Source organism: Alligator sinensis, unplaced genomic scaffold (assembly GCF_000455745.1).
Source record: "Alligator sinensis unplaced genomic scaffold, ASM45574v1 scaffold320_1, whole genome shotgun sequence".
Classification (NCBI taxonomy): domain Eukaryota; kingdom Metazoa; phylum Chordata; order Crocodylia; family Alligatoridae; genus Alligator; species Alligator sinensis.
In genome coordinates, this window is record NW_005842249.1 from 374,131 (window position 1) to 398,513 (window position 24,383).

At 48.3% G+C, this 24,383-nt stretch overlaps 1 protein-coding gene across 6 annotated transcripts in view; it reads left to right on the plus strand.

Moving 5' to 3' along the window:
* Positions 1-24,383, plus strand: part of LOC102375964 (UDP-glucuronosyltransferase 2A1) — a 62,235-nt gene that overhangs the window by 5,925 nt on the left and 31,927 nt on the right. Inside the window, exons 3-4 of one of the 6 annotated variants that reach the window (XM_014521740.2) lie at positions 1,338-1,339; positions 6,361-6,985. The exons of 3 other annotated variants lie outside the window; for them this stretch is intronic. In XM_014521740.2, coding sequence (XP_014377226.2) covers positions 1,338-1,339; positions 6,361-6,985 — 627 coding nt within the window. Of the gene's footprint in view, positions 1-1,337; positions 1,340-6,360; positions 6,986-22,455; positions 23,207-24,383 lie in introns of those variants that run through there. 2 more of the 6 variants (XM_006027510.3, XM_006027511.3) reach the window with 2 other exon arrangements.

Below are 24,383 nucleotides of genomic sequence, written 5' to 3' on the forward strand. Positions count from 1 at the left end.
TCAGTTAACTTCATATGTCCCCTATCTTCTAGGTAGAAGTGTCACTCTCACTTCATGCCTTGTGCCAAATCTGAACCACAGGACTCCTCATGGGCCAGATCCAGCTTGAGGCATGAGGTAGTGGCAGTGGGGCAAGCAGCCACAGCAGGGGCTTGCTGTGGTGGAGGCATGTAGACATGTCCAAACTAGCTTCAAACTAGCCAGTTGAGGTGTTGCACTGCCCTTACTTGCCCCATGCTGCCAATGGCCATATCCACCGGGATCTACCTGACAAGCAAGGAAGTATACCATTTGGCAAATCCCCCCTGTGCCTCTTAGGCTCAGTGGGGAGCTGAAACTGAATATTAGATGGGTTTACATTGCAATCAAAAGTGCAGAAGCATCATATCTAGGCATGCCCAAACTAGCTTCAAACTAGCTAACTCAGGCACTGCTTGCAGTAAAGTCAGCACAGGCCAACTACCTGAGTATTAACCAGGTTTTTGCATGAAACCTCAGGCTGCCACAACTTTGCTGGTTTTGATATCCATGCTAGCTTAATTTAAAACTAGCTCAGGTGTGCCTATACAAACTCTACTTCCATTTAACTGCAATGTAGGTGACATATCCTCAGCTGGGAATCTGAGCATAATGCTCTTATGGTTGAATACAGAAAGGACCATTGGGCTAGACCTTCTAGTCTGACAGCTTCAGTGTACCCTATATTCTTTCCATAAGTCCAAAAAGGCGGCCATTAGCTTTTTGGTTTTTATGTGATCAGTTCTCTTTGTGGTTCTAGGCATTAGGTCATTAGGTCTTGGTAATGGAAGGATATGGCTCCTTCAGTCCAGGAGTAGATTGTGGAACCCCTTGTTAACTGACTTCAGACTTTTCCTACAAAGCCTGTCTTGGCCCCTGCCCACCTTCCCAGTTCTTAGAAGGAGCCAGCTTTAGGGTTTTTTTAGAAACATCTTGTTACTTTAACTATGAAGCGGTTACTCTTGTAATTTCCTCAAACATGAATTCTTTCCTTCTTGAATAATCCCCTAATAAATCCCAGAGTATAACCCCTTTTCTCCCAAATAGCAAGATATATTAGCTTGAAACCTCTTCTATCGTAGAAAGTGCAATACAGGTGTAACTGGGTGAAATGATTTGGTTTATGCTATGCAGAATAGAGGATGTGATAATCCTTTCTTGCTGTAACCAGAAATGACATTCAGATTGTCTCTGTCAGTTCCACAGATCAGACATAAATGAAAGGCTGAAGTAAAATGCATTCTGACCTTTCTTTCCGATATGCCTAATGCACACCATGCTCATGGCAAGCTGGCCTGGTGAGTCAGAGGAATATTCAGACGTTCTCAGCTGGAATACTGAAATCAATAGCAGCTTTGTAACAGATCCCATGCTTACATCACTGGTTATTTAAAACCGATCCTCCCTTTTCAAAACATATTACATTTGTGTACATCATGACCCAAAATAAACAGAGTATTGAGATTTCAGTTCACACAAAGGCTTTGTTCTGAATTGTTGGGAACTGTTGATTGAGCTAACTTGTTTGGCTGCAATAATAATTGACTTGGGTATTAATTACATGCAATCAGTGGTAGTTAGTTCTGTGGAGCCTTTTGGCTTGGAACCTGCAAGTGCTGCGTACCTTCAGCTTTCGTTGAACTCAGCCGCTCACTGAACTTGAGTACTTCTGCAGGATCAAGCCCTTAATTCCTCAGGAAAATTAAATGTATTATTGAGAGTACAGGGTATCATGCGACTCGCCTCAGCTTCCCATCGCTATTCCATTACAATAGCTGTCAGATTTCTTTGGGAAGAAAGGAATGAGAATGAAAGAGGAAAGAAGAAGCCAAACAATACTATCAAGTGGTAATGGCAGACCCTGTGATACAATACAACTTGGCAAACAATAAGCGTTATAGTTGGACAGGGTTCAGAAGCTTTTGTCTTCTCACAGTGAAATGGACTTATCTCTTAATTGTGAAATAAAAGGATTGTCTGGACAATGGGATTGTATTGTTTACCAGACATTCAAGCCCTGTCTACGATACAGTACTGTCACCTAGTGGCATATAGGGGCAGCATACGTGTCTTATAAAAGGGATTGTCTACAGCAGTGGGGTCCAACCCTTTTGACAGGTATGAAACAAATTAAGCCTTGTGCCTTCCCTAAGTGCCGTGCTAATCCCCTTCCCTTGCTCAATCTGTTGCTCTGCTTTCTTCTCCCTGCCCTATCTACTGCTGTGCTGCCTGTCCCTTCCCAGTTCGCTGTGTGCAATGCATAGAGCCAGCCAATGTGGGGCTAGTGTCATGCTGGCTCTTGGTGTGCAGGAGATGGTAGATGCAAAGCACTCTTATTCCTGAATAAGTGTCCAAACATGGAGTTAACCAGGACCAAGTCTAAGTGAAGGCATTCTCACTGGGCCCCCCACTAGTATAGACATCCCTTTTTATAAGAGATGTCTTGAAAGGTTGGTAAACAATACAATTTCACTGTCTTGGCAATACCTTTATTCCACAAGTAAGAAATAAATAGATGGGGGAGCTGCTGCAGTAGTTAGAGCAAAAAAGCAACATGTTAAAGGCAACCCATTTTACTGAATGGTTGGTTGCTGCTTTCTGTAGCTTTCAGAGTTGTTTTGGGGTTTGTGATTTCATTACTAAGTAAAATAATGAATCTCAGTAACCAAGCTGGGTGGTCACAAGTGCAAGAAGGTCTTCTGCCTGATGTACTGGCAGGACACTCAGGAGGCTTGGGTTCAGTGCCTACCTTTGCTGCAGACTTCCTGTGCAACCCCTGCCAAGCAGCTCAGGAACACTAACTCCATCCTGTTCTTGAGCTTGCTGCCAAGAAGTAAGCTTTGCCCACCCACTCCTCATTCACATGCTCCAAACCTGAAATGCAGGTGGTGGGGAGCAGAGGCAACACAAGCTCTCTCAGCACCGGGGGTGGTGGGAGAGGAATTTTACACTGAGCCCCAACAGTTGGTAGGAGGGGGGCGGGGGGGAGGGGAGGAATCTTACCTGCCCAGATACTCCTCATTTGAATGGTCACTGCTACTGCTGCTGCTTCAACAGCATGGACTGGCAGCGTTCTGAGCTCTCTGGGGACCCTCCGGCTGGGTTATGCAGAGCTCCATGTGTTGTGGAAAGTCTCTTAGGGGCCTGGGTCAATTCTGCTGCCCCCTCTAAGTTGGCACCCAAGGCTGGTGCCCCTCTCACCCCACCCTCATTACACTACAGGTGAGGGTGCTCTGTGGGTACCCTTTTACTGCCACTCCTAAGATCCCTTTTTCTGACAAACCAATAAAGAGGTAGAGTAAATGCTTTCATTGGAGCTGTAAGTTTAACCCAGGTCATATATATATGTTTGTTATTGTTACCTATGGTGAAAAATGACTGTCTAGAAATTCACTCTTCAGGTACAGCTTATTTTTTTCCTATTCTTGAGAGGGCCAGACCGTCTCAGCATGTTGGTTGTCCCCCTGTTTGAAAACCATCCCCTGGATGCTACATTGAGCTGTTATGTGCTGAGCACATTTGAAAATGTAGCCCTTTTTGAGACTATTTTAGAAAATCTAACCCCTAGATCTTCAGGGAACTGAAAGTGTAAACCAGCAGGAGTAACACCAAAATAGAACCAGGACCCCAGAGACAGCTGCAGAAACTAAGGGCTAGCTGAAATCCAAAACTAAGAGTTCTATACTACCAAGTCTATTATAACAACACCAGCAAAGCTGCCTAGTAGAGACACATGCTTACAAAAAAGGGTTCTTTTGCCAGCAGAGTTATACCACCTGCCCAAAGACGAAAGTATATCAGCAAAAGGGCTCATAGTTATGACACTTAGCTTGCAGGGTGGACTTGACCTAAAACAATCCTGCAAACTGATGTGCACATGCAAACTTTTGTGCCCATGTGAAGATCCACTAATACCAATGCATGCCCCTGCAGTCCAGTTCCAAAATCAAGAGCTTGGTCTGTGTCTTTTCAGCTCTTGCTTTCCTTTCATCGCAGTAGTTTACACCCTTTGCATTGCAGTGGACTATTATATATTGAAAAGCACAGAATGTGGAAAAGCTTTTTGAAAGCAGAAAGGCAAGGTAAGGTGTAAAGGGCTGAATTTAGAAAGTATTTAAGTACTTAAGTAAGGGTAGATGCCTTTTCAACAGGCAAGAAGCCAGCAGATATTAGGGCTAGGGACAGAAGTTACACACAAACTGGTTTAAGTGATTAGAAACAGGTTTTAAACTGTAACAGAACATAAGTTCAGTGCACATAAACCAGTTTCAAAATGGCCGAATGTGGTTTGAGATAAACCTGGTTGACTGTAGTATTAGACTGAACTGATTGAGCTCAAACTGGTTTATGCATCTTCTGTCTCAGATCCTTTCCTGGTTTCACTTAAACCAGAGTCCTTCAGCATCCCAGCATGCTCTGCAGGCCTGGGCAGGGCTGTGCTCTCTGCTCCAGCAGAGCAGGGCTGCTCTGGCCCTCTGTCCCGGCCCCTCTACTGCTTAGCCAGAGCAGGAACTGGCAGAGGTGGAGGTGTGGCCAGATGCCAGCTGCCCTAAGGTGAAAGGAGCAGAGATTTATTCTTCTCCCTCCCCTGTCCCACTAGCATGGACCCCTGCCAGGCATTTCTTTGCTTGCTGCACCATCAGTGTGGGCATGGCCAGCCCCAGCAGTAGCCTCAAGTGAACTGGCCAGGGAGGGGGTTTAATTCCCCCCTCCCTGTCCCACCAGCATGGACTCGAACCAGGGTCCACCTGGTGCTCCCCCTTTGCCACTGCAGGGGCAGGGACATGGCCAGATGCCATCCGGCATGCCCCCTGAGGCAGAGGGGGCAGGAAAGGGGTTTATTTCCCACTCTGTCCCCGGGGCACTGCAGCTGGGGTCTGCCTGCCCTGATTGCCACCGTCACCAATCACTCCCTGTGTGGAGTGAGCAGTGGAATAAGTCCCCCCCCTGACCCCTCTGCCAGACACTGGAGGGTGGGGGAAATAACCCCCCTTCCTGCCCTCTTCCCCAAAGGGGCCATACCACTGGAGCGGCGAGGAGGGAGCAACCCTGATGGGGACAGCACCCCCTTTCATGGTTTTCCAGGAGCTCAAGCCTCTTCCTGGCAGCAGGGGAGGGCTGTGCTGCAGGCGAGAGTAGGGTGGTCAGAGCTGCTGCACCCTGCATAGGGCAAGTGGAAGCACTGGGGCTGAGGGGTGGCCTTAGCCCCCCAAGCTTTGCCTAGCACTGCTGCTGCTTGCCCCACGCAGTCTATGGCAGCTCTGACCGCCTCACAGTGCAGCCCCCCACCGGGAAGAGGCTTGCAGGTCCCGGGACACCATGAAGAAGGGCTGCTCTCCCCATCAGGGTCCCTGCCCCCTCATCACTCCATTCAGGGCAAGCTTATTCTGCTGCTTGCCCTGTGCAGGGAACGATTGGCGGCAGCAGTGATCAGGGCTGGCAGACCCTGGGTATGGTCCTCCGGGGCCAGAGTGGGGATTAACCCCTCTCCCTGCCCCCCCTGCCTCAAAGGGCCATGCCAGCCAGCGTCTAGCCATGCAGCTGCAGCAGCAAGGGGGGAGTGCTGATCCTGGACCGGGTCCATACCCGTGGGAAGGGGGGGGGATTAAACCCCTTCCCTGGCCAGTTCACTTGAGGCTCCTGCTGGGGCTCCCATGGCCCCCCAGCACAGTTTCCCAGCAGCTGAGGGCAGCTCTAGTACCCCCCGGCCCCAGGCTTGAGCCACTGCAGGTATGTTGCTGCATTTCCTGAATGTTTATTCATTTGCAAATTGTTTCCATCTAGGCAGGTTAGACTCACCTGCAAAGATTGAATCAATTCAGGCTCCAGCTTTTTGAATGTCTGTCTCTAGCCTAGGTGCCTAATTGCTTATGTGCCTAGTGGGGTTTATAGACACCTACCTGCCTGCTTGGATACTCTGCAAATCAGACCTGTTACTCTCACTGAAAGTCAGTGGCATTTGGGTTTTGAACTCCTATTTGCACCTTTGAAAATCTCCCTGATTTTAGAAATCACAGAGAACAGCAAGCTCCCAGTATGAGCTGCCATTAACTTCTGATAAGGAGGACTCTGGTATTTGTTCATTCCATGTTGAGTACAACTCCTGTTCAGGTTTTCCAGAAGCAGAAAGCTGATGAATAAAACACAGAGGGTTTGTTACTGATAGGATGAATTTTTTATGACTTACTCCTGAAAGGCAGGCTCCTACATAAAGGCAGTCCCTGCCCATCCTCAGCTGCTGCAGCTATGCTATCTCTGGCATGCATCAGCAAAATATTTCTTTGCCTCTCTTTGCTGGCTAAGAGCTCGTGCCCTGGGAATGTTCTTGTTTGGCCTGCTGAGTACAGTCATTGGAGGAATCTGAAGATAGTGGCTGAGGAACTGGTGGGCAGGGGCCATAACATCACAGTGCTGGTCCATTCAGCATCCCTTTCTGTCAATGCAACTTCGACTTCTGCTCTTCATTTTGAAACCTTCGAAATCAACTTTACTGCTGGTGAGCTGCAGGCACTGTGGGAGAGATTCCTCTGGTTTTGGATCTTTGAGAAATCTCAGCTCTCCTTCTGGCAGATGCACAGCACAATGAGAAACCTTTCTCGGAGCATTACTACCTTGCACAGACAGATATGCAATGGGGCAGTAAAAAACAGGAAGCTGCTGGAAAAACTGCACTCATCCCACTATGACATCCTCCTCACGGATCCAGTAATCCCCTGCGGTGAGCTGTTGGCGGTGATGCTGAGACTCCCCTTTATCTTCACCCTACGGTTTTCTCCAGGGTTTGCATTTGAGAGGCTGTGTGGTCAAGTGCTAGCTCCTCCTTCTTATGTACCAGCTGCCACTTCCCAGCTACAGGAAAAGATGTCCTTCCTGGAGAGGACTCAAAACCTATTGCTTTACTTCATGCATGACATACTGCAGCTCCTGGTTTGGAAGGAATGGGATTCGTATTACAGCCGTGTATTGGGTGAGTTTCAATAAGTACCCACCCCTGCACGTGAAGTCAGTGGGTAATATAAGATGGCCTAGTGATTGAACTTTGTACAGGGGTGGACCTTAAATAGTGTAAACTGACTTTAGTGGAGCAGCACTGGTTTACACAAGCTGAAAATGTGGCCCTGTCAAGGTATTTTTCACTGGAGAGGAAACTCGTATATGAGTCGGAAGCAGGGAAAAATACTCAAAGGTCTCTGTGTCTTTTGGGTGAGCTAAGACTTCAAGAAGGCATTTAAAGCCAGTGACAAAGATTTTTCTCTGACACTGATGTAACTCAGGAGTACCTGTAGACAGTAGGATTCCATTGGTCTAAACAGGTGGAAATGGGGGGGAAATGAGTGTCCTGCTTCAAGGCATGTCCAGTGAATCCATGTTGACCTCTGTCCCCCATCCCCTTCAGCATTTCCGTGGTCTAGGTCGAACATAGTCCATTCTAGTGAAGGATGTGTAGCAAGTGGTGGAGACTGGGATCTCTTCAAGCTGTGAGGGTAGCTCAGGAGTGAACAAACTAGAGGTGGATGGAAAGAATCCCGTGGGATTCTAAGTGAAATGCAAGCTTTCCAGCTGAGCAGAACCCAAGGTTTAGTGATGGCATGTCAGAAGACCAGACTGTTGAACTGCTCAGTGAAGAGGACTTGAGTATGAACGGGGTCCAAATGAACATAAGAAGTACCATACTGGGTTAGACCATTGGGTAGACCAATGGACCTTTGAACTCAGTATCCTGTCCCCAATAGTAGCAGGAGTGGATGACAAGAAGAGGATATGAACGGGGTATATCTAGAGTGATTTCTGTCTGTCATCCCCTCTCTCTTCTCATACCTTCCTGGCGTACAGCACCATTAGTTTAGAGGTGCCAGAGGATACACCCTGGACTGTTCTATTTTGTAGCTATTAATGTAGTGATTGTCAATCAGGACAACAATGACTGGATATTGTAGTGTCAGGCATATAGAAATTAAATGTGGATGACTGAAAGACAAGGGCACACAATAGACGGGAATAGATGAAGATAGTGGAGGCAGCCAAGGGACTCTAGGGCCTATAGTGCATTATTATTATTATTGTTATTGCTATATGCTAGGGCACCCTGAGTTACCTTAAGATCCTTTCAAGGGTACTGCGGGGTGCTATGCCAAGATAGCACTGTTGGGTATGCAAATATAATTCACAGGGTAAACCCAGCAATTTCAAAGAGGAATCCATAGTGTTCAATGCATTCGGACCTGCTATGGGCTTTCTGAGTTCTTTGCAACAGAAAAATGTCTCTATTATTTTTTTCTATAGTCAAAAAATGAGTTAGAACTAAAAGTTGGCATTTTACAAGGGCTGCCTTGAGTCTTAAAAGGTTGAGAGCCACTGTATTAATGAATCTATCATCCATGAATTTGTCTAGTCCCCTCTTGAACCTGGCTATGCCATCTGCCTTTATAACCTCCTGTGATAATGAGTTCCATAGGTTAACTATGTGCTGCATAAAAAAAGCAATTTCTTTTTTTAGTTAAGTTTTACATTCTACTGTTAAAACGCTATAGATTGTTTGGATCCTTGCTGTACAATGCTGCAGTGCTTCTTGTAAAAGCCAGGCCAGCCTTATTTTAATTGCACTTGTATACTACTGTTTGTGCCTTTGTGATGTTTAGTCCTTGGCTAGCTAAGAGCTCTGATAGCAGGTTGCTAAAGAGTCTGGATGGGGCTTGGCAGATGAATGCCAATGATTCATGTATGTCATGAGGGGGCTAGCCATTCTGCTGGGGGAAGGGAGAAACATCAGGTTGGAGGCACCAATAAAAGTGAGTTTTTGCAAGCCAACCACACAGCACGCTGCTGGATTTAGGATGTTGGAAGCAAGGCAATATTATATTGTACAAAATTTGGTTGTTAAATGCCTTTTGAAATTGCTTCACAAACAAATTAAAAATGTACCCATTTCCATCATTCTTCCCAGTATAAGTTGAAAAAAAATATTCAAAATACATAAAAACTTCCTGGGATAAGAAAACCATCTCCCAGATAGCTTTATTTTGAGCAATAATCATTCTATTTCCATTTTATCTTTTAAAAATATTTAAGCCCCTGATTTCATTGGAAACCTAAAGGTAACCACAAATGAAACGTGTGTCCTCCTTGGTAACTACGGGGCTAATTAGGTGCTATCAAATTTGGTGTTTTCCATAGCAACTGGGTTCCAGTTTAGCATGGACAGCTCTTTGTTTTATTTATTAGGGCTGTGTGAAACAGCACCATTCTGTTTTGATGGAGCAGCGTTTCGTTTAGAATTTTGTTTCAATTCGAAACTGCTGTTCCGTTTCATTTCTTCAAAACAGTTTCACTGTTTCAACATTTTGCCCATAGGCTATAATGGGGAAACTCAAAACAGCCTATAACTTTGTCATTTCTGGCCTGATTTGGATGAAACTTGCAGTAATGGTAGCCCCTTCTGAGGACATGAAGCGTGCCATGTTTCAAGGAGATAGGTGCAGGGGTTTCAGGGAAACTGCACCTCAAATTCTTGAAAGCAAAAAACTCATGTCACATGTACGTGTTCAGCTACAGCAGGATCAAAACTGCAGGGATGGTAGCCCCTGCTGGGGCAGCAAAGCCTGCCAAGTTTCAAGGAGATAGGTTTAGGACAAGCAAAACTCATGACATGGGTGACACTGTGTGTGTTAAGATGCAGCAGGCCTGCTAGCCCCTGTTGAGGCTACAAAGCCTGCCAGCTGTCAAGAGGATAGGTGCAGGGGGGTTCTGGGGCCCTGCACTTCTAGCTGCTGACAGACAACACTTGTGACATGGGTGGGTGACACTGTGTGTGTGTTAAGGTGCGCCCTCACTCAATTGACACCAAGGCAGAAAGCAGGGCGGTTCAAACAATGCTGCCTTTTATGCACATTTTCCATCCCTCCCCCAGAGCACTGGGATTGGAAGGGACCTCAGGGAAGGGTGAAAGTCACTGGCCAGCTACATAGTCAATAATGAGAGCAGTCCTTCCCCCTTCTTCCCCCTCCTTCTCCTTATTTCAATTTCTGTTTCCCTGCAGGCAAGCCCAGCTTGAACTTTGAAACTGGAAATGTTTCAAAAATTTCAAAACATTTCGACTTGCCTCGTTTCATTTCGAGGCTGTTTCGAAGCTCTCTGTTTTGTTTTGATTTTGCTGTTTCAAGCTCAAAACGAGTTGAAGTGAAACTGCTGGCAAAATTTCGCACAGCCCTATTATTTATGTCTAGTGCGGCAGACCTGACAATAGCCAGTATTTGTCACCAAATCACAATGAATCCTGGATTCCTTCCAAAGATAACTCCAAACAAATAACAAGGATAGTGCACTTCCATTATTTTCTTTCACATGGTATAACATTTCTTTAGAGCAGCACCACCATGCATGACTTGTAATGCATCCTTCCTTGACTTGTAATACATCCTATTTCACTTGCCTTAATAAAGCAGAGCCTCAGTTTTCCAAAATAAGGTCATGCTTACAAATGGCTATTGAGGAGGGTTTGTTTATACCCAGAATTTGCATCAGTTTAAACTAATTATGGGTTTTTTAAAATGTGAATTAGTTAAACCCACTTAATTTGGTTTGCGTGGTCTACTTTCATTTACTGGTTCCTAACCAATTTAAACTAAATGTGATGGGTATCCAGAGCAGATATGGCCCTGAAGACCTTGCTTAGCGTTTAAAAGTGAAGTTGGCTCTTGATCCTTTGACCCTGGGGCAATGGAATTCAAAAGATTTGACCAGACAGGAACACTGGAGGGGAATGTTGCCTTGTAGAGGACCATTTATACTGGTAGTTACTAGGCCTGTGCAAAGTGGCTAGTATTTGCTTTGGATTCAGATTCAGCTGATTTGGGGGACAGTGATTCGATTCGGTGATTCGAATCACTGTCCCGATTTGATTCAGCCGAATCTGATTCGGAGACTGAGCTGCTGCCAAATCTCTGAATCACCCAGGCCCATCCCCTACCTGCTCTCCCAGCCCGGCAATGACTGCCCTGCTGGCCCCAGCTCCCAGCACTTGGAAAAAAAAAAAAGCCCCAAATCACTGCCGAGCAAGGTGTGATCCCCACTGCCTCTACTGCATGGGGGGCCCTGCACAATCCCCTTGATCCCCCCACTGTCCTAGCCCCCCACATGGCTGCCCCGCCCGCCCCAGCTCCAGCCCTTTAAGAAAAGAAAAAGCGAGAAAAACCCTGGCACTCACCGTTTGTGCCTGGCAGGAGGCGATCCCCACTGCCCACTGCTGGCCCCTGCCACATGAGCCCCCTGAAGCCCCGAGGTCACTGCAGGAGATGGTAAGTCCCGGGGTTTTTCTCAGTATTTTTTTTCTTAAAGGGCCAGAACTGGGCTGGGCAGCTGTTGGGGATGGGGAGGGGGTTGGTTGGCGGGCTCATGCAGAGCCCCCACATGGTGTGGGGCAGTGGAGATGGCCCCCCACCCAGCAGCACCCGGTGAGTCGAGGCTTTTTTTTAAAGCACCAGGAGCTGGGGCAGCTGTGGGGGGGCTGGGGGAGCGTGTGAGGGTCAGGGAGGCTGGAGGAGCAGGTAGGGGATGGGGCCTGGCAGGGGTCCCCCCATGGTCCCCACCCCTACTTACTAACGCCTAGTCCGGCTGCAGTTCCATGCTGCAGCCACTGGGGACTGTCCGAATCGATTCAAAGCTCTCCGAATCTTTTCTGAAGATTCAGAGAGCTTCAAATTGATTTAGAACTTTTAACTGGTCCCCTGATTCAATTCGGATTTGGAGATTTGGCCACTGAATCAGTCCGAATCTCCTCTGAATCAAATCTCCACCCGAAGCTTCGCAGAGCCCTAGTAGTTACATGTGTGTTCACTAACATTGTCCTGATAAAATACCAATGGGAGGCTCACCAGGCTCCTGAAGGGGAACGGTGTTGCTAACTCTCATGATTTTTGGCGTTGTTCTTAAAGTCTACGCTTTGGAAATGTGAAAAACTTAGCTCTTTCTTATATATGTTTAAAAGAACAAGTTCAACAGCCACTGGATCAATATTAAGTCCCTTTTGCAAGAGCTCATAGCCCAGGGCCATGAGGTGACAGTGCTGCTGCCTTTGTGCTTTCAGACTGTTGATCCAACCAAGCCTTCCCCTTTAAGCTTTGAGATGATTATGGTGCCAGTCACCAAGAAGGAAATGAGATCCCTAACAGAAGACTTCCTCCAGATGCACCACTACAAAATGTCTAGGGTTTCCTACTGGGATTACTGTTCCAGGCTGTTTGACATTGCGTCTGAGTTCATATCCAGAAGCAAACTGATTTGTGAGGAGCTCATGGGGAACAAGGAGCGGATGAAGAAGCTTAGAGGGGCTGCCTTTGAAGTGGTCTTGGCAGATCCCATTTTCCCTTGCTCTGATCTAGTGGCAGAACAGCTCGGCATCCCTTTCATATACACTTTCCGCTTCTCTACCAGCAACACAGTAGAGCGGAACTGTGGGGAGATCCCAGCCGCAGCTTCATATGCTCCTGCCAGTGTGAGTGGCCTGACAGACCACATGTCCTTTATGGAGAGAGTGAAGAATGAACTCTTTTACACCCTCCATGATGTTCTGTTTCACCAGGTTTTCTGGAGAGAACGGAATCAGTTCTACAGTGATGTTTTAGGTAAGGCAGCTCTTGTTGGCCTCAGTTATGTCTATGAAGTAACACAAAATGTAAGACCAAGTTTGGAGAAAGGAAATGCTGTCCAATGGTCAGGGGGATTAGCTTGGGTCTTGGGGCACCTGGTTTCAACTTTATGCTCTGCTACAGATTTCCTATGTGATCCCAGAGAAGGCCATTAGAAGTTGTGCACAAAAAGGTGTATTGCCTTAGCTATCCCTCTGTGGCGAAGGGGACCACAGCTATATACCAATGTAAAGCTAGACTAATGTAGCTCAGGGGTGTCAAACTTGATTATCCTCCTAGGCTTGATCCAGGCCCACTGGCAGCGGCCAAGCAAGCAGCAGCAGCAGGGGTGGTGGGGCAAGTAGCAGCAGTATGGATATTAGTGCATTTATCACTTGCACTCCCCTGCCATCAACATGGGGCCTTTGGGACTCCATCGCTGGAAACTGAGCAGCGGGGCCACCTTTACTCACTTTTACTCCATATTCCTAGTCCCTTTACTAGCCCTAACTATAAATTTGTTATAATTTTTCATATATGGAATCTAATTATAGGAGGATTGTCTTAAATGCATCTACCCCTTAACTGCTGCAGCAGGAAAGCAGTGGTAGGGAGGCAAGCAACAGGGAAGCAAGTGAAGGGAAGGCAGACAGCTTGACCGTGGCCCTTGGCCCTTAGCCCTTGCCCCCACAACATGTTGTCTCCCCTCCAGGGGTGACACATAGGGGGTGCATGTGCACCCCCTGATCGTGGTAGCGCACCCTCTACAAAAAGGCTCTGCTTGCCATCCTGCCACCACTGGCGGTGTCTGCGTGTGGTTGCCGACCCCTGGTCGGCGCTCATCACCCCCACCCCCACTGCCAACAGCGCCGGCGGCGTCTGCGGGAGCTCCCGCTTACTGCCACTGTGCTCCCGCTGTCGCCATGCCCCCCCAACCGCCGGGGGCACACGTCGTTCACGCTCCCTTCCACTTGCCTCTCCCCCCAACTGCTTCTCCCCATCACTTGCTCCTCTGGGGGGCCCCCAGCACTTGCCTCCTTGGCCGCCTGCCCCCCTGCTTGGACCCCCGCCACTCCTTGTCTCAGTATTGGGTGCATCTGCACCAGGACCCTCACTGCCCTGTGTCTCAGTGCTGGGTCCCTCATCACTTCATGCCTCACTAATTGATTCCTGGCATCAGGACCCCTTCTGACTTGCAGGAACAGCATTTTCACTTGATAATTCTAAGACAAAGCTTTGTTTTCCTCATGTCAACAGCCTCATCTTGGAAGTGAGTAATACAGCCACTTATTTCCAATAGGAAAGGACGAATCTCAGATGGGCGCAAAGCCAAGCCGGCAATATCCATTTCTGATGCTATAGCATCATTAGCGAGGCCTGTGATCTGACCAATATACAGCTATACCAGCAAAACTGCTTTTGGTGGGATGGCTTATTTTGCTCAGGGGGAAGTAAGAATAAGGTAATCTGGGAAGCACATGGTTTTGCTGACACAAATGCATAGGTATTGTACAGGTATTGCTGCTTCGGTGGAAGAATTGCATCTCTAATGGAAAGAGTCAATGCAAAACTGAGCACTGACCAGAGTTTAAATCCTCTAGGCTTCAGTTTCCTGTGCTGGCCGGGGAGAGCCCAGGCCATGGTGAGGCTGTTTTCCTTTCTCTGAGCTGTGTGCTTTCCTTTCCTTCCTTCTCAGCATGTCTCCCGTGAGCTTCAATGGACAATGTCCGCAGGCTCCCTGGATATGTTTGAGGGGCAGTGGGTGCTGGCTGGTTTTTCTCTGCTTGGTTGTCCCCCCTTAGAAGTCTAGGTTGCCTAGAGACGTGCTGGTCCATGTTCTAGTTAAAATGCGTCAGAGCAGACTCCATTAGTTGAGTCTGCTCCATGTTCTAATTAGAACGCTCCAGCGTCGCCTCATCATCATGTGTATTAAGACCCCCACATTTCAAAATGGCCATGGGGGAGCTTTAACTAAACCTGATTGAATGTTTCAGTTAAAACCCCTCCACAGCCATTTTGAAATGTGGGGCGGGCTTAATGCATGTGTCGATGAGGCATTTTAATTAGAGCGGCTCTCTAGGAACTGCTGCAATTAAAACAGCTCCCCTCCCACCTCCAAGTACAGGTATAGGCAGCCTTAGTTATTAACCTATATCCTGTACTCGCATTCCTGTTTGATCATCCTTTGCCCCAATAATTTAGTTAGTATACAGATAGTAGCCTCCCTCTAATCATTGTGGTTGCGGGGCTTGTGGTTTCCTGGTGGTCCTAGGCCCACAGTGCCTGTATAACAAATAGGCCTGTCTCTACGATACGAACAAGAGCACTGCACTGTTTTGCAGGGTTGTGTGAACAAACATGAAGAGCCTGAGGCATCCAGACACTGGTGATGGGAGCCATAAAATACCTTTAACAGAAATTCTGCTTTGACCCATTACCATTGACTTGGTTACAATTGTCTCAGCAAGGAGTGTGACCCTTTAGATTTCCTGAATTGCTAACTTTCTCTTTATGCCATGTTAATGCTATGGAAAGGGCACAATGAAAGGAAGATGAGGGCATGAATTGAACCCTCTGTGCATATTGCTCACACCTCTGTGATGGGGCTTGAACAAATAAATCACTCCAGCTATACATAGTCGTCTCGTGCTGCTTCAATAAAGCTGCTGCCTCTAATGCCAACCCTGCAAGTGGTTTAGCTTCACTCTGTCTGTGACAAATGTAGCCTTGAATGAACTGGGAATAAATCACACATGTTTCAAGTGTGTCTGTTTGTTAGCAGCTCCTCTTTGATTTAGCTGAGTGATATGCTACACTGCTCTGCAGTTCTCTCAACTGGCCACTTGGTCAGCCTTCTGCTTTGAGACCATGGTCCCTGGATGAGACCTCACCCTTTAAAATCTGGCATAAGGCCAGAACCTCCTTTTTTGCTTGAATGCTCTAAAGATTGGGACTCTCCTTTGGAAGTTCCTCCCCATGTCACCTCTCTTCTCCTTTAAGACTATTCAGTACCTTTGCCAAAGAGGCTAGCACTGGCCTGCTGTTTTAGCAGCCAGTGCTGTGAAGTGGTCTATAACCTCACCACCCTTTTGTTTGTAGGAAAAGGTGCAACAGGCCACAACCAGTAGTCGTCAGAACCAAGACAATGCAACACCATTTCCAAGTAGGTGGCTGGTCGGAGCCAACAGCAAGATGGGAAGTAGTGTAAGGCCAGGGTGAAGGACCTCAAATAGCAGTACAAAGCTGCCAAAAGTGCCACAGCTCTTTATAGGGAGCTCACAGGGTTTTGGCTATGGATTCCCAAATCGAACAACACTTTGGGGTTTATTCTGCTGGCAACTTGGATAAGACAGATATCATTGATGTGGAGGAGACCATGGGTGAGTAGGTCCCAGAGACCCAGGACCTGTTTGGGGGAAAACATTTTGAGGAGACCACTGAGGACCTGTAGATGCAGAGACCTGGCCTGGATTGATGCAGCCCCCACCACCAGACTGCCTGCCAGTCACCCTGCCACCAACAAAGATCCCCTCCATATCCAAGTTGGGGGTGATTGTAGTGAATGTGTGTGCTTTTTGTGTCATGCTGTGCCTGGGTTTTACCAACCTGTCCAGAGCATGTCCAAAGATGTCTTCCACATGGGCTCCCTTCCCGTCTTGCTGCCTCTTGCAGAGGTGGGCTGCATGGATTGTGTTAAACCTCATATGCCAGTTCTCAGGTTCACTCCGCACCCTTCACCCTGCAAATTCCTCTTGGATGCACATCCTGGAAACTGGAAGTGGTGCATGGCTCAATGCCTCTCTTGGGCAAGCCAAACACTAACCTCTGCTCCTTTCCCCTGGCCTGGTTTGTCTAAGAAATTTTCCTAGGTGTTCAGGGCCTGTGAGAGAACCTGCCATCACCAGGGACTCCCAGGGCTGGGAAGGGGCTTTGGCAATGGCACCCCAGGAGCTTCAGAGAGGTGGGGGTTTTTAAACTCTAATGCTGAGAATGGAACAAAGGCAACTTGTTATAGTTCCTGCCTTCCAGGATCAGCACCTGCAGCTGCAGCAGGCTCAAGGGGGTCATGAGATGAAGAGGAGCAGGAAAGAGCTGGTAGACTCCTCTTAAGAGGCATGCAAAGGCTTTAGTGGCCTGGAAGAAAGAGATGGAGAAGTGTGAGGACTTGTGTGGAGGCTATGAAGCAAGGCTTGAGGCAGATGAGGGAAGTGGCATGCAGGGTCACCAAGAAGACCAAGGGTGTGGCCAGGGAGAGATGCACAAGCTTCAGCTGGGAAAAAGATGCCTGTTACAGAGGGGACCGTGGACCTTATCAGTGGTGATGTCTGATTGGAGTAGGAATTGTAGTGCTCTGTGATGGATGTTATGGACCAAGTGGTGCCATAGATAGTGTCTGACTACTGGCACCCTGCCATGTGCTGTGAACACCCTTTCCCTGCCAACAACTTTCACATGGAGATGTAGTCACTTATGTGCTTGAGGCCCCGGAGAACACATCCTTCTTGAGTCAACAGCATGGTGGCAGTGGTATTACTGGCTTCATCTACTCCACAAGAGCAGGGAGAGCAGCTCCTTTGGGAAACCAAAGCTGACCCTTCCAGCTTCCACACCAGCCTAATGTTTCACCCCACAAGGCCCTAGGCTCTCAATAGACAGCAGAGATTCTCTTCTCTGCAGCTCTGAACCAGGGCCCATTTTGGTAGACCTGAGACAGCTAATTGTAAATAGTTTCTAACCAGTTGTTAACCCCTTCTTAATATCTCCATTGTTCCTTGCTTCCCCTCAGTTTCTCTCCCAAGTTTCAACTCCCTCGTAATGTCTATCCTAGTTCCTGGGTTTTGTTTTGCACTGACACCGACACCAATTCCACCCACAGACACTGTGTGGAAGCACAAAATCATGACAACTGGCAGCTAATTGCTGTTAACACCTGTACCAATGCTCTTTGCTTCCATTTTATATCCTGATCTTCCCCAGGACTGGTGCTTTGCCAGTGCATATGTCCATTCCTGTAGAAAGACACTGGTGATGGGGAAAGCTCCAAGCACATGAATGTTGATTCAGTGCCTGTGACGGGCATTGCCTGACTTAGAAAATCTGGGCAGGAAGGATCATGAGGACAGATTTCCTTGTGAAGTTTCTGGCTCTGTCACAGCCTGTTGCATACAGAAAGCAGAAATGAGAAGAAAACACCCAGGCTTGGGACTCAGCTGTGGCAGTTTGTTGACCGCCTGTCAGTTGATTGGGAAAGGGACAGCTCTTGGGAAACTCTGTGAGCTGAAATGCACAGATATTGCATTTCTTGGCCATGGATCATTCCCCTCCATGGCAAGGAAAGCGGGACCCCAAATCATAGAATCAGTTTCTTCCCACGTGGTTCTATGAGGCAGCCCGACTGGTAGCTGCCCTGACATGCAGATAAAGTCCTGGTCTAGGTAGTCAAGGCTTCTCTGACCCAGACTCCCTGCATGACCTTGGGCAAGTCACTTCAGCTCTTTCTGCCTGTGTTTCCTGTCTGTAAAATGGAGACAGTCATCATCCTTTCTCCTAGCCTTTGTCTGTTGAGTCTGTTCTGATTCTCATGGTGTAAACAGAGGTGGTTATCTGTGTCACTCTGAAGTCTGGTAGAAGGTAGAGCATGGTAGTCAGGGTGTGAAGTGTCTCTTATGCTGCGTGCTTCTACAGCTCCACTGAGGCTTTTGGGTGCTACTGTAACAGAAATATAATGAGATAGTTTGGAGTAGGTAAGCATTTTCAGAGTAATTAACCATTCATAGTGAATTGATACAGTCTTTCTCTTTGGATCATAGGTTCTTTTCCAACATTACAAGAGAGGTAAAACATTTGAGGCCTTGTTTTCAAGCTGAGCATATACAGCAGGGTTACTATACATCCAGGTTTTCCCAGACATGTCCTCTTTTTTGAGTCTTCTGATCTCTGTCCTTGCAGTTTTTTGAAATAGGAACCAATGTTTGGGATTTTGCTCTGCTCCACTGACAGGAGTGGAAGGAGGGTGACTGGAGGCAGGGACAGTGCTGGGGGAAGCTGTCTGGGCACCGGGGCTGCAGCAGGGCTGGGGAGGCGCCTTCCCCTCCAGTGGTAGAAGGGGGTGGGAGGGCCCTTTGAAGGCAGAGGGGAGCTCTGTGGCTGGACTGGTGCCCATGCTCCCATGGGCCAGGCGGCCCCAGGAGATGGTGCCCGGGGGAGGGGGGAGCATAGCTAGGCCAGCTGGCATGGTGTGCAAGCCCCAGCGCAGAGCAGGGGGTGCCACAGGCATCCTCTCTTCCGCACTGGGGCCAGACTAGCTTCGCTATCACCTGCATGAATTGGAGCTGCCGTGCTCCAGCCCAGTTGGGACAGGGGCAGCTGGGGGCCCCCTCCTGCAGGGCTAGGGGGAGCAGGGGGATGCAGGTTGGGAGTGAGTGGCACCAGCATGGCCTGGGGGGGTGAAGGACTGCAGGTTGGGCATGAGGGTACTGGCAAGGCCAGGGGTCTGTGGGTCTGGAGCGAGGGGCAGCAGCAAGGATGGGGGGCTGCAGGTTGGGATTGAAGGGCACCAGCATAGCTGGGGGTGGGGGGTGGAGGGCGCAAGGGACTGTGGGTCAGGTGTGAGGGGCACTGGCAGGGCCAGGGGACTGCAGGTCAGAAGTAAGGGGCAGCAGGGATGGTGGGGGCTGCAGGTTGGGTGTGAGGGCCGGGGGCTGTGGATGGGGAGTTAGGTGTCTCCCCGACAGGTGTCCCGTTGTTTAGTACTGGAAATATAGTGACCCTAAATACAGCTTCTGGGGCTGGCAGAAGAAAGAAGAAATCAGGTCCTAACTTGTCATTGTTTTCACAGTATGTATCTTATTGTGCCCAAATTAAGGAATTATTGGGGTGAATATCTGAATGGAACAAGTATTAGTGGTGCTATTGAAACAAGGAGATTTTGTACATCATGTAATGAAGGTGTAGTTCATTAACTTCCCAATGACAAAGATACCAAAAGGGTTGTTAAAAAAATACAACTAGTTTTGTCTTCTGAGGCTGTGAGTTGCTTGGGGCGGAGACTGTTGTCCTGTGGTTCTCCACCTACCAGGGCCACCTCCCGGGGCTACTGCATTATAAACAATGCTAATAAATCCCAGTGAAAAGACTAACCGTTCCCCTTATTCACCTGGAGATAAGGAGGTTTACTTTCCCTGGCTCAATAGACTTGCATTGCTCTCAAGTGCACTGACTAACAATGATTACATTTAAACAAAGCTACTGTTATAAAGTCACTGGTTATTATCACTTCTATTTGTCTAATGAATAAAGGGAAAAGAGAGTTCTAAATGGGGGGAGGGACAGGGATTTTCAAAAATACTTAAAAGGTTATTCTATGATTATGGTTTGCTTCAATGACGGCAGCACACACAATCTCCCCTTGATATCCCACTCTGCTCAGCACCTCTAGACATGCAACAAAAAAGACAATGAAAGTTTGCAATTTGCATGGAAGACAAGCAAGAGGCATGCAGACAAGCCTATAAAAATGGACTAAGAAAGAGGCTTGGGAAAATGGGATCACAGCAAGCCGAACTGAGCTTAGCCAAGAGAAAGAAGTCTCAACCTGCCATTTGGCTAAGCAATGCCTGGCAGGTGTGATTTGTAGGCATTATGACAGAGGCAAGTGAAACTGGTTGTGTTTGACTTTTATTCAAGTCTCGTGGACCAAGCCTCATGTACGCAACATTTGTCTTGGGCAAGGTAAGGAAGCCAGTGGACAGATGTCTGCTAGATAACTGTTCGGGGAATGGATACTTCCCCAGGGCCTAAATGACTTGATCAAGAAAGGCCTGTCCCGAAATACAGAACAAAACACACATTTTAGCAGAGACATCTGGCTTCAGGCCAAACTTCCTCTTAATGATGAAAGCGGGCTCCAGCATTCAAGGCTGTGCAGGCAGTGCCTGCTCCATGACCTACCTGCACCAACCGACTCACTTTCTGCACCGAATGCAGAGGTGTGGGCTTCATATTGTCCAGTGGTCAGTGACTAGGGCAGGTTGGGGATAGTGGTAATAGAAACATTCCCATGGAAGAATAACACAGTGACCCAAGCCCTAGTCTGTGTACATAGATCCCTGACTCCTCACAGCCCCTTATCCATCCCCTGGCAGCCTGAAAAGGGCTCTGTGTAGGTCAGAGATTTGCCTGTGCAAAAGCCTGGAGTCATCTGGAATTCCTCGCCATCAGCCTGCAGAATTTCCCAAGGAAAAACAACCCAATAGTGATAAAACTGCTTGGAGGAACTCGGAGGCAGTATGGACGCTGGAATTCTAGGGCTTCCACTAGGATCACCAAAGACTCACACTGATACCCTGGGATCTACCCACAGCTAGTGAGCTCGCTCCAATCTGTGGGAGTCTGCCCCTTGCCACCAGAACTGTTCAAGAAACCCTCTGTCCCTTCCCTCTGTCTTGGAAGAAGCAAACAGGCGTTATGTGTTGGGTGGTGTTCAGTTTTGGGCCCCCTGCTACAGAAAAGATGTGGACAAATTGGAGAGAATCCAGAGGAGGGCAACAAAAATGGTTCAGGGGGTGGGGGACATGACTTATGAGGAAAGAGCGGGGGAACGCGGCTTATGAATGAGGAAAGAGGGGGGGAACTGGGCTTATTAGTCTAGAGAAGAGGAGACTTAATAGCAGTCTTCAACTACCTGAAGGGGTTTGAAAGAGGATGGAACTAGGCTATTCTCAGTGGTGACAGATGACAGAACAAGGATCAATGGTCTCAAGTTGCAACGTGGGAAGTTTATGCTGGAAATTAGGAAGAATTTTCTCACTAGGAAGGTAGTAAAACACTGGAACAGGTTACCCAGAGAGGTGGTAGAAGCTCCATCCCTGGGGGTTTTCAAAACCCGGCTAGACAGAGCTTTGGCTGGGATGATCTAGTTGGGGATGGTCCTGCTCTGAGCAGGGGGTTGGACTAGGTGACCTCCTGAGGTCCCTTCCAACCCTAACTTTCTATGATTCTGTGTGGCCAGGGGGACACAGAGGCACTACTGTCCTCCCCCACACCTAAGAAAGAAATGGCAAAGCACTTGAACAGCACTTCACTCAGGGACCAAGTGCAACATAGCAAGAGAGGCAGAAGCTGGTGCAGTGTGATGGCCAGCCCAGCAACATCCTCTGTCCACTTGTTTTCTGCTGTCACACTCCCTGGAAATACCCACCATGTTTACCAGCCCCACCCCCCCAGGTCTGCCTCAGTCACTACTCCTTTCCTCCGAGTTCGTGGAGAAACAGTGCCATGTCACTGAGGTGCCTAATTCCAGAGCATTAGCATCCATTACAAAGTGTCTGCTCATCCCAAGTGCCAACTATATCTGTAGAATTAACCAGCCATCAGCCACAAACCACGAACAAGTCAGCAAAATGCATGGCTTCTGAGTGAGAAAGCAGTTCTTACAATGACAAAGGGACAGATGCCATTACTAAAGGACTGAGCTGAGATGTGCTGAAGTCATCAGAAAGATGCACCATGGACTGAGGGCTGGAGCTTATGTTGCAATACACGCAGATCTAAAAAATGCTCCTTGCATTACACTACGAGTCTAACACAAGATGAAAATAGGCTGCATTTCTGCAGAGCTGCCTCCGGCTCATGTAAGAGAGTCTTAAGTAATTTGAGCCAGGCAGTGGTAGCTGTGATGCCTTTCCCTTATATGGTATATTGTAAACGGACATGCCCTCTTATCAAGATTGGAACTTGCTGTGTCTAATCTTTGTGGGCTGTTCCAAGACTTGCTACTCTCTGAACTGCAGGGCCAAGTTCAGCTCAGTCAGAAATGAGCTGGCAGTCAGAAGCAGTCAGGATGCTGGCAAGGTGGTTTCCTCTACTGCTCTGTGTTCAGATGTGCTTCTGGGACTCAGGATCCTGTGGGAAGGTCCTTGTTTGGCCCACTGATGCCAGCCACTGGATCAACTTAAAAATGATACTGGGAGAACTCATCCTGCGGGGCCACGACGTGACTGTGCTGGTGCCATCAGCGACATTGCTCATTGATTACGATGACCCCACCTCCCCCTTTGACTTTGAGGTCCTTAAAGTGCCCTTCACAAAGGAGACCGTGAAGACAGTGCTGCAAGACTTCCTGAGCCTGTGCCTGTACGAGAAGCCCCACCTCTCCCACTGGGAGGCCCTGGTGAAAATACGACAAATGATGACCACCTTCACCAAGATGTCAAAGCAGACCTGCGATGGCTTTGTGCTGAACCCCAAGCTGATAACGAAGTTGCGTCATGGAGGGTTTGATGTGTTAATCTCTGACCCTCTTGCTCCTGGGGGTGAGCTGGTAGCAGAGGTGCTTGAAATCCCCTTTGTCTATACCTTTCGGTTCTCCGAAGGGAACACCCTGGAGCGCCTTTGTGGAGGGATTCCAGCCCCACCTTCTTATGTGCCAGCTAGCACAGGGGGACTGACGGACAGGATGTCCTTCTTGGGGAGGCTGACTAACTTCCTGCTGTACCTATACAATGATGCACTGTACCTGTATTTTTGGGAGGATGAGTGGAATCAGTATTACAGCAACGTCTTAGGTAAGATAGTTACTGGAGTCACTGCACAGGTCAAGATTTTTTTTTTTAATGGAGCTCTGAAGGGTGGAAACTGAGTCCAGTTTAGGGCCTCTGTTGCCTGGTTTTTCAGAAATATTACTCACCTGCCCTTCCAGAGCTGGAGCCCTCTGAAAGACCAAGTGCCTACAGCACCCTCTGGCTTTGACTGGAGCTGGGGGTGATCAGAAGCCCTAAAAGGTAGGCCCCCACTAACACTCCAACAGGAGCTGTTGAATGCTCAGTCCCACTAAGACCAGGCCCCAAGCTGAGGTGCCTACACTGGGAATTGGATTTTACTCTCCCTGACTTTAGCCTCTCAGCTTTGAAGACAGAAGCCTCTGTAGCATGGGCAACTGGTGCCTCCCAAGTCTGGGGGAGCACCCATAGGTGCTGCCGGCGGTGTCGGCAGAGGGGCCAGAGCTGGCAAACTCCTGCAGGCAGCGGCAGCAGGGCCAGAGCTAGCGAGCTCCCATGGGTGCTGCCAGCAGCAGTGGCGGTGGCCTTGTCGGAGGGGCACGTGCCCCCCGCCCCCCTCCCCCATGAGTCACCTATGCTCTGTAGCAGGGGTTGGAGTCATTTGTAGCCAAAGTCCTTCCCACAGGCAAGCAGATTCATCTCTGGTGTAACTTGGTTTAAGGCAATGGAGTTACACAGGGGATGGTTCTGTCTCAGTATCACCTTCAGAGCTGTGTCCCAGATGTCTTGTAGCATTTTGAGCATTTCAGGACAGGATTTAAAGATGGCGAGAGCACCAGTGTCTCACACAACTTCTGGTAGTGGCATGTGTGTGTATAGATTTGTCTTTGTTGTTTGGTGAAGAACACCACATAGTTGAGTCCCTTGGCACTTGATTTGTCCTCAGGCTCTTGGGTCTTAAAGCTCCCATTTTCTAAATGGACTTGCTGGCAGCTTTTAGACACGGGTCTGCAGTCTTCAGTGCTGAAAGCTGTTAATTAAGCATTGCATCAGCTCTTCCCCTTGATTGAGGAATTTTGCAGTTTGAAATATAGCTGGGAGGTCCCACAAACTGAGACCTGATTTGTTTTCTTTTTTCCTTCTCATCTACACTTGGGGCCAGATAAAACCCATTGAAGTCCCTGGGCGGGGGTGGGAGGGTGGTCTTCATTTAATTCATTTGCTTTGGATCTAGCACCAAATG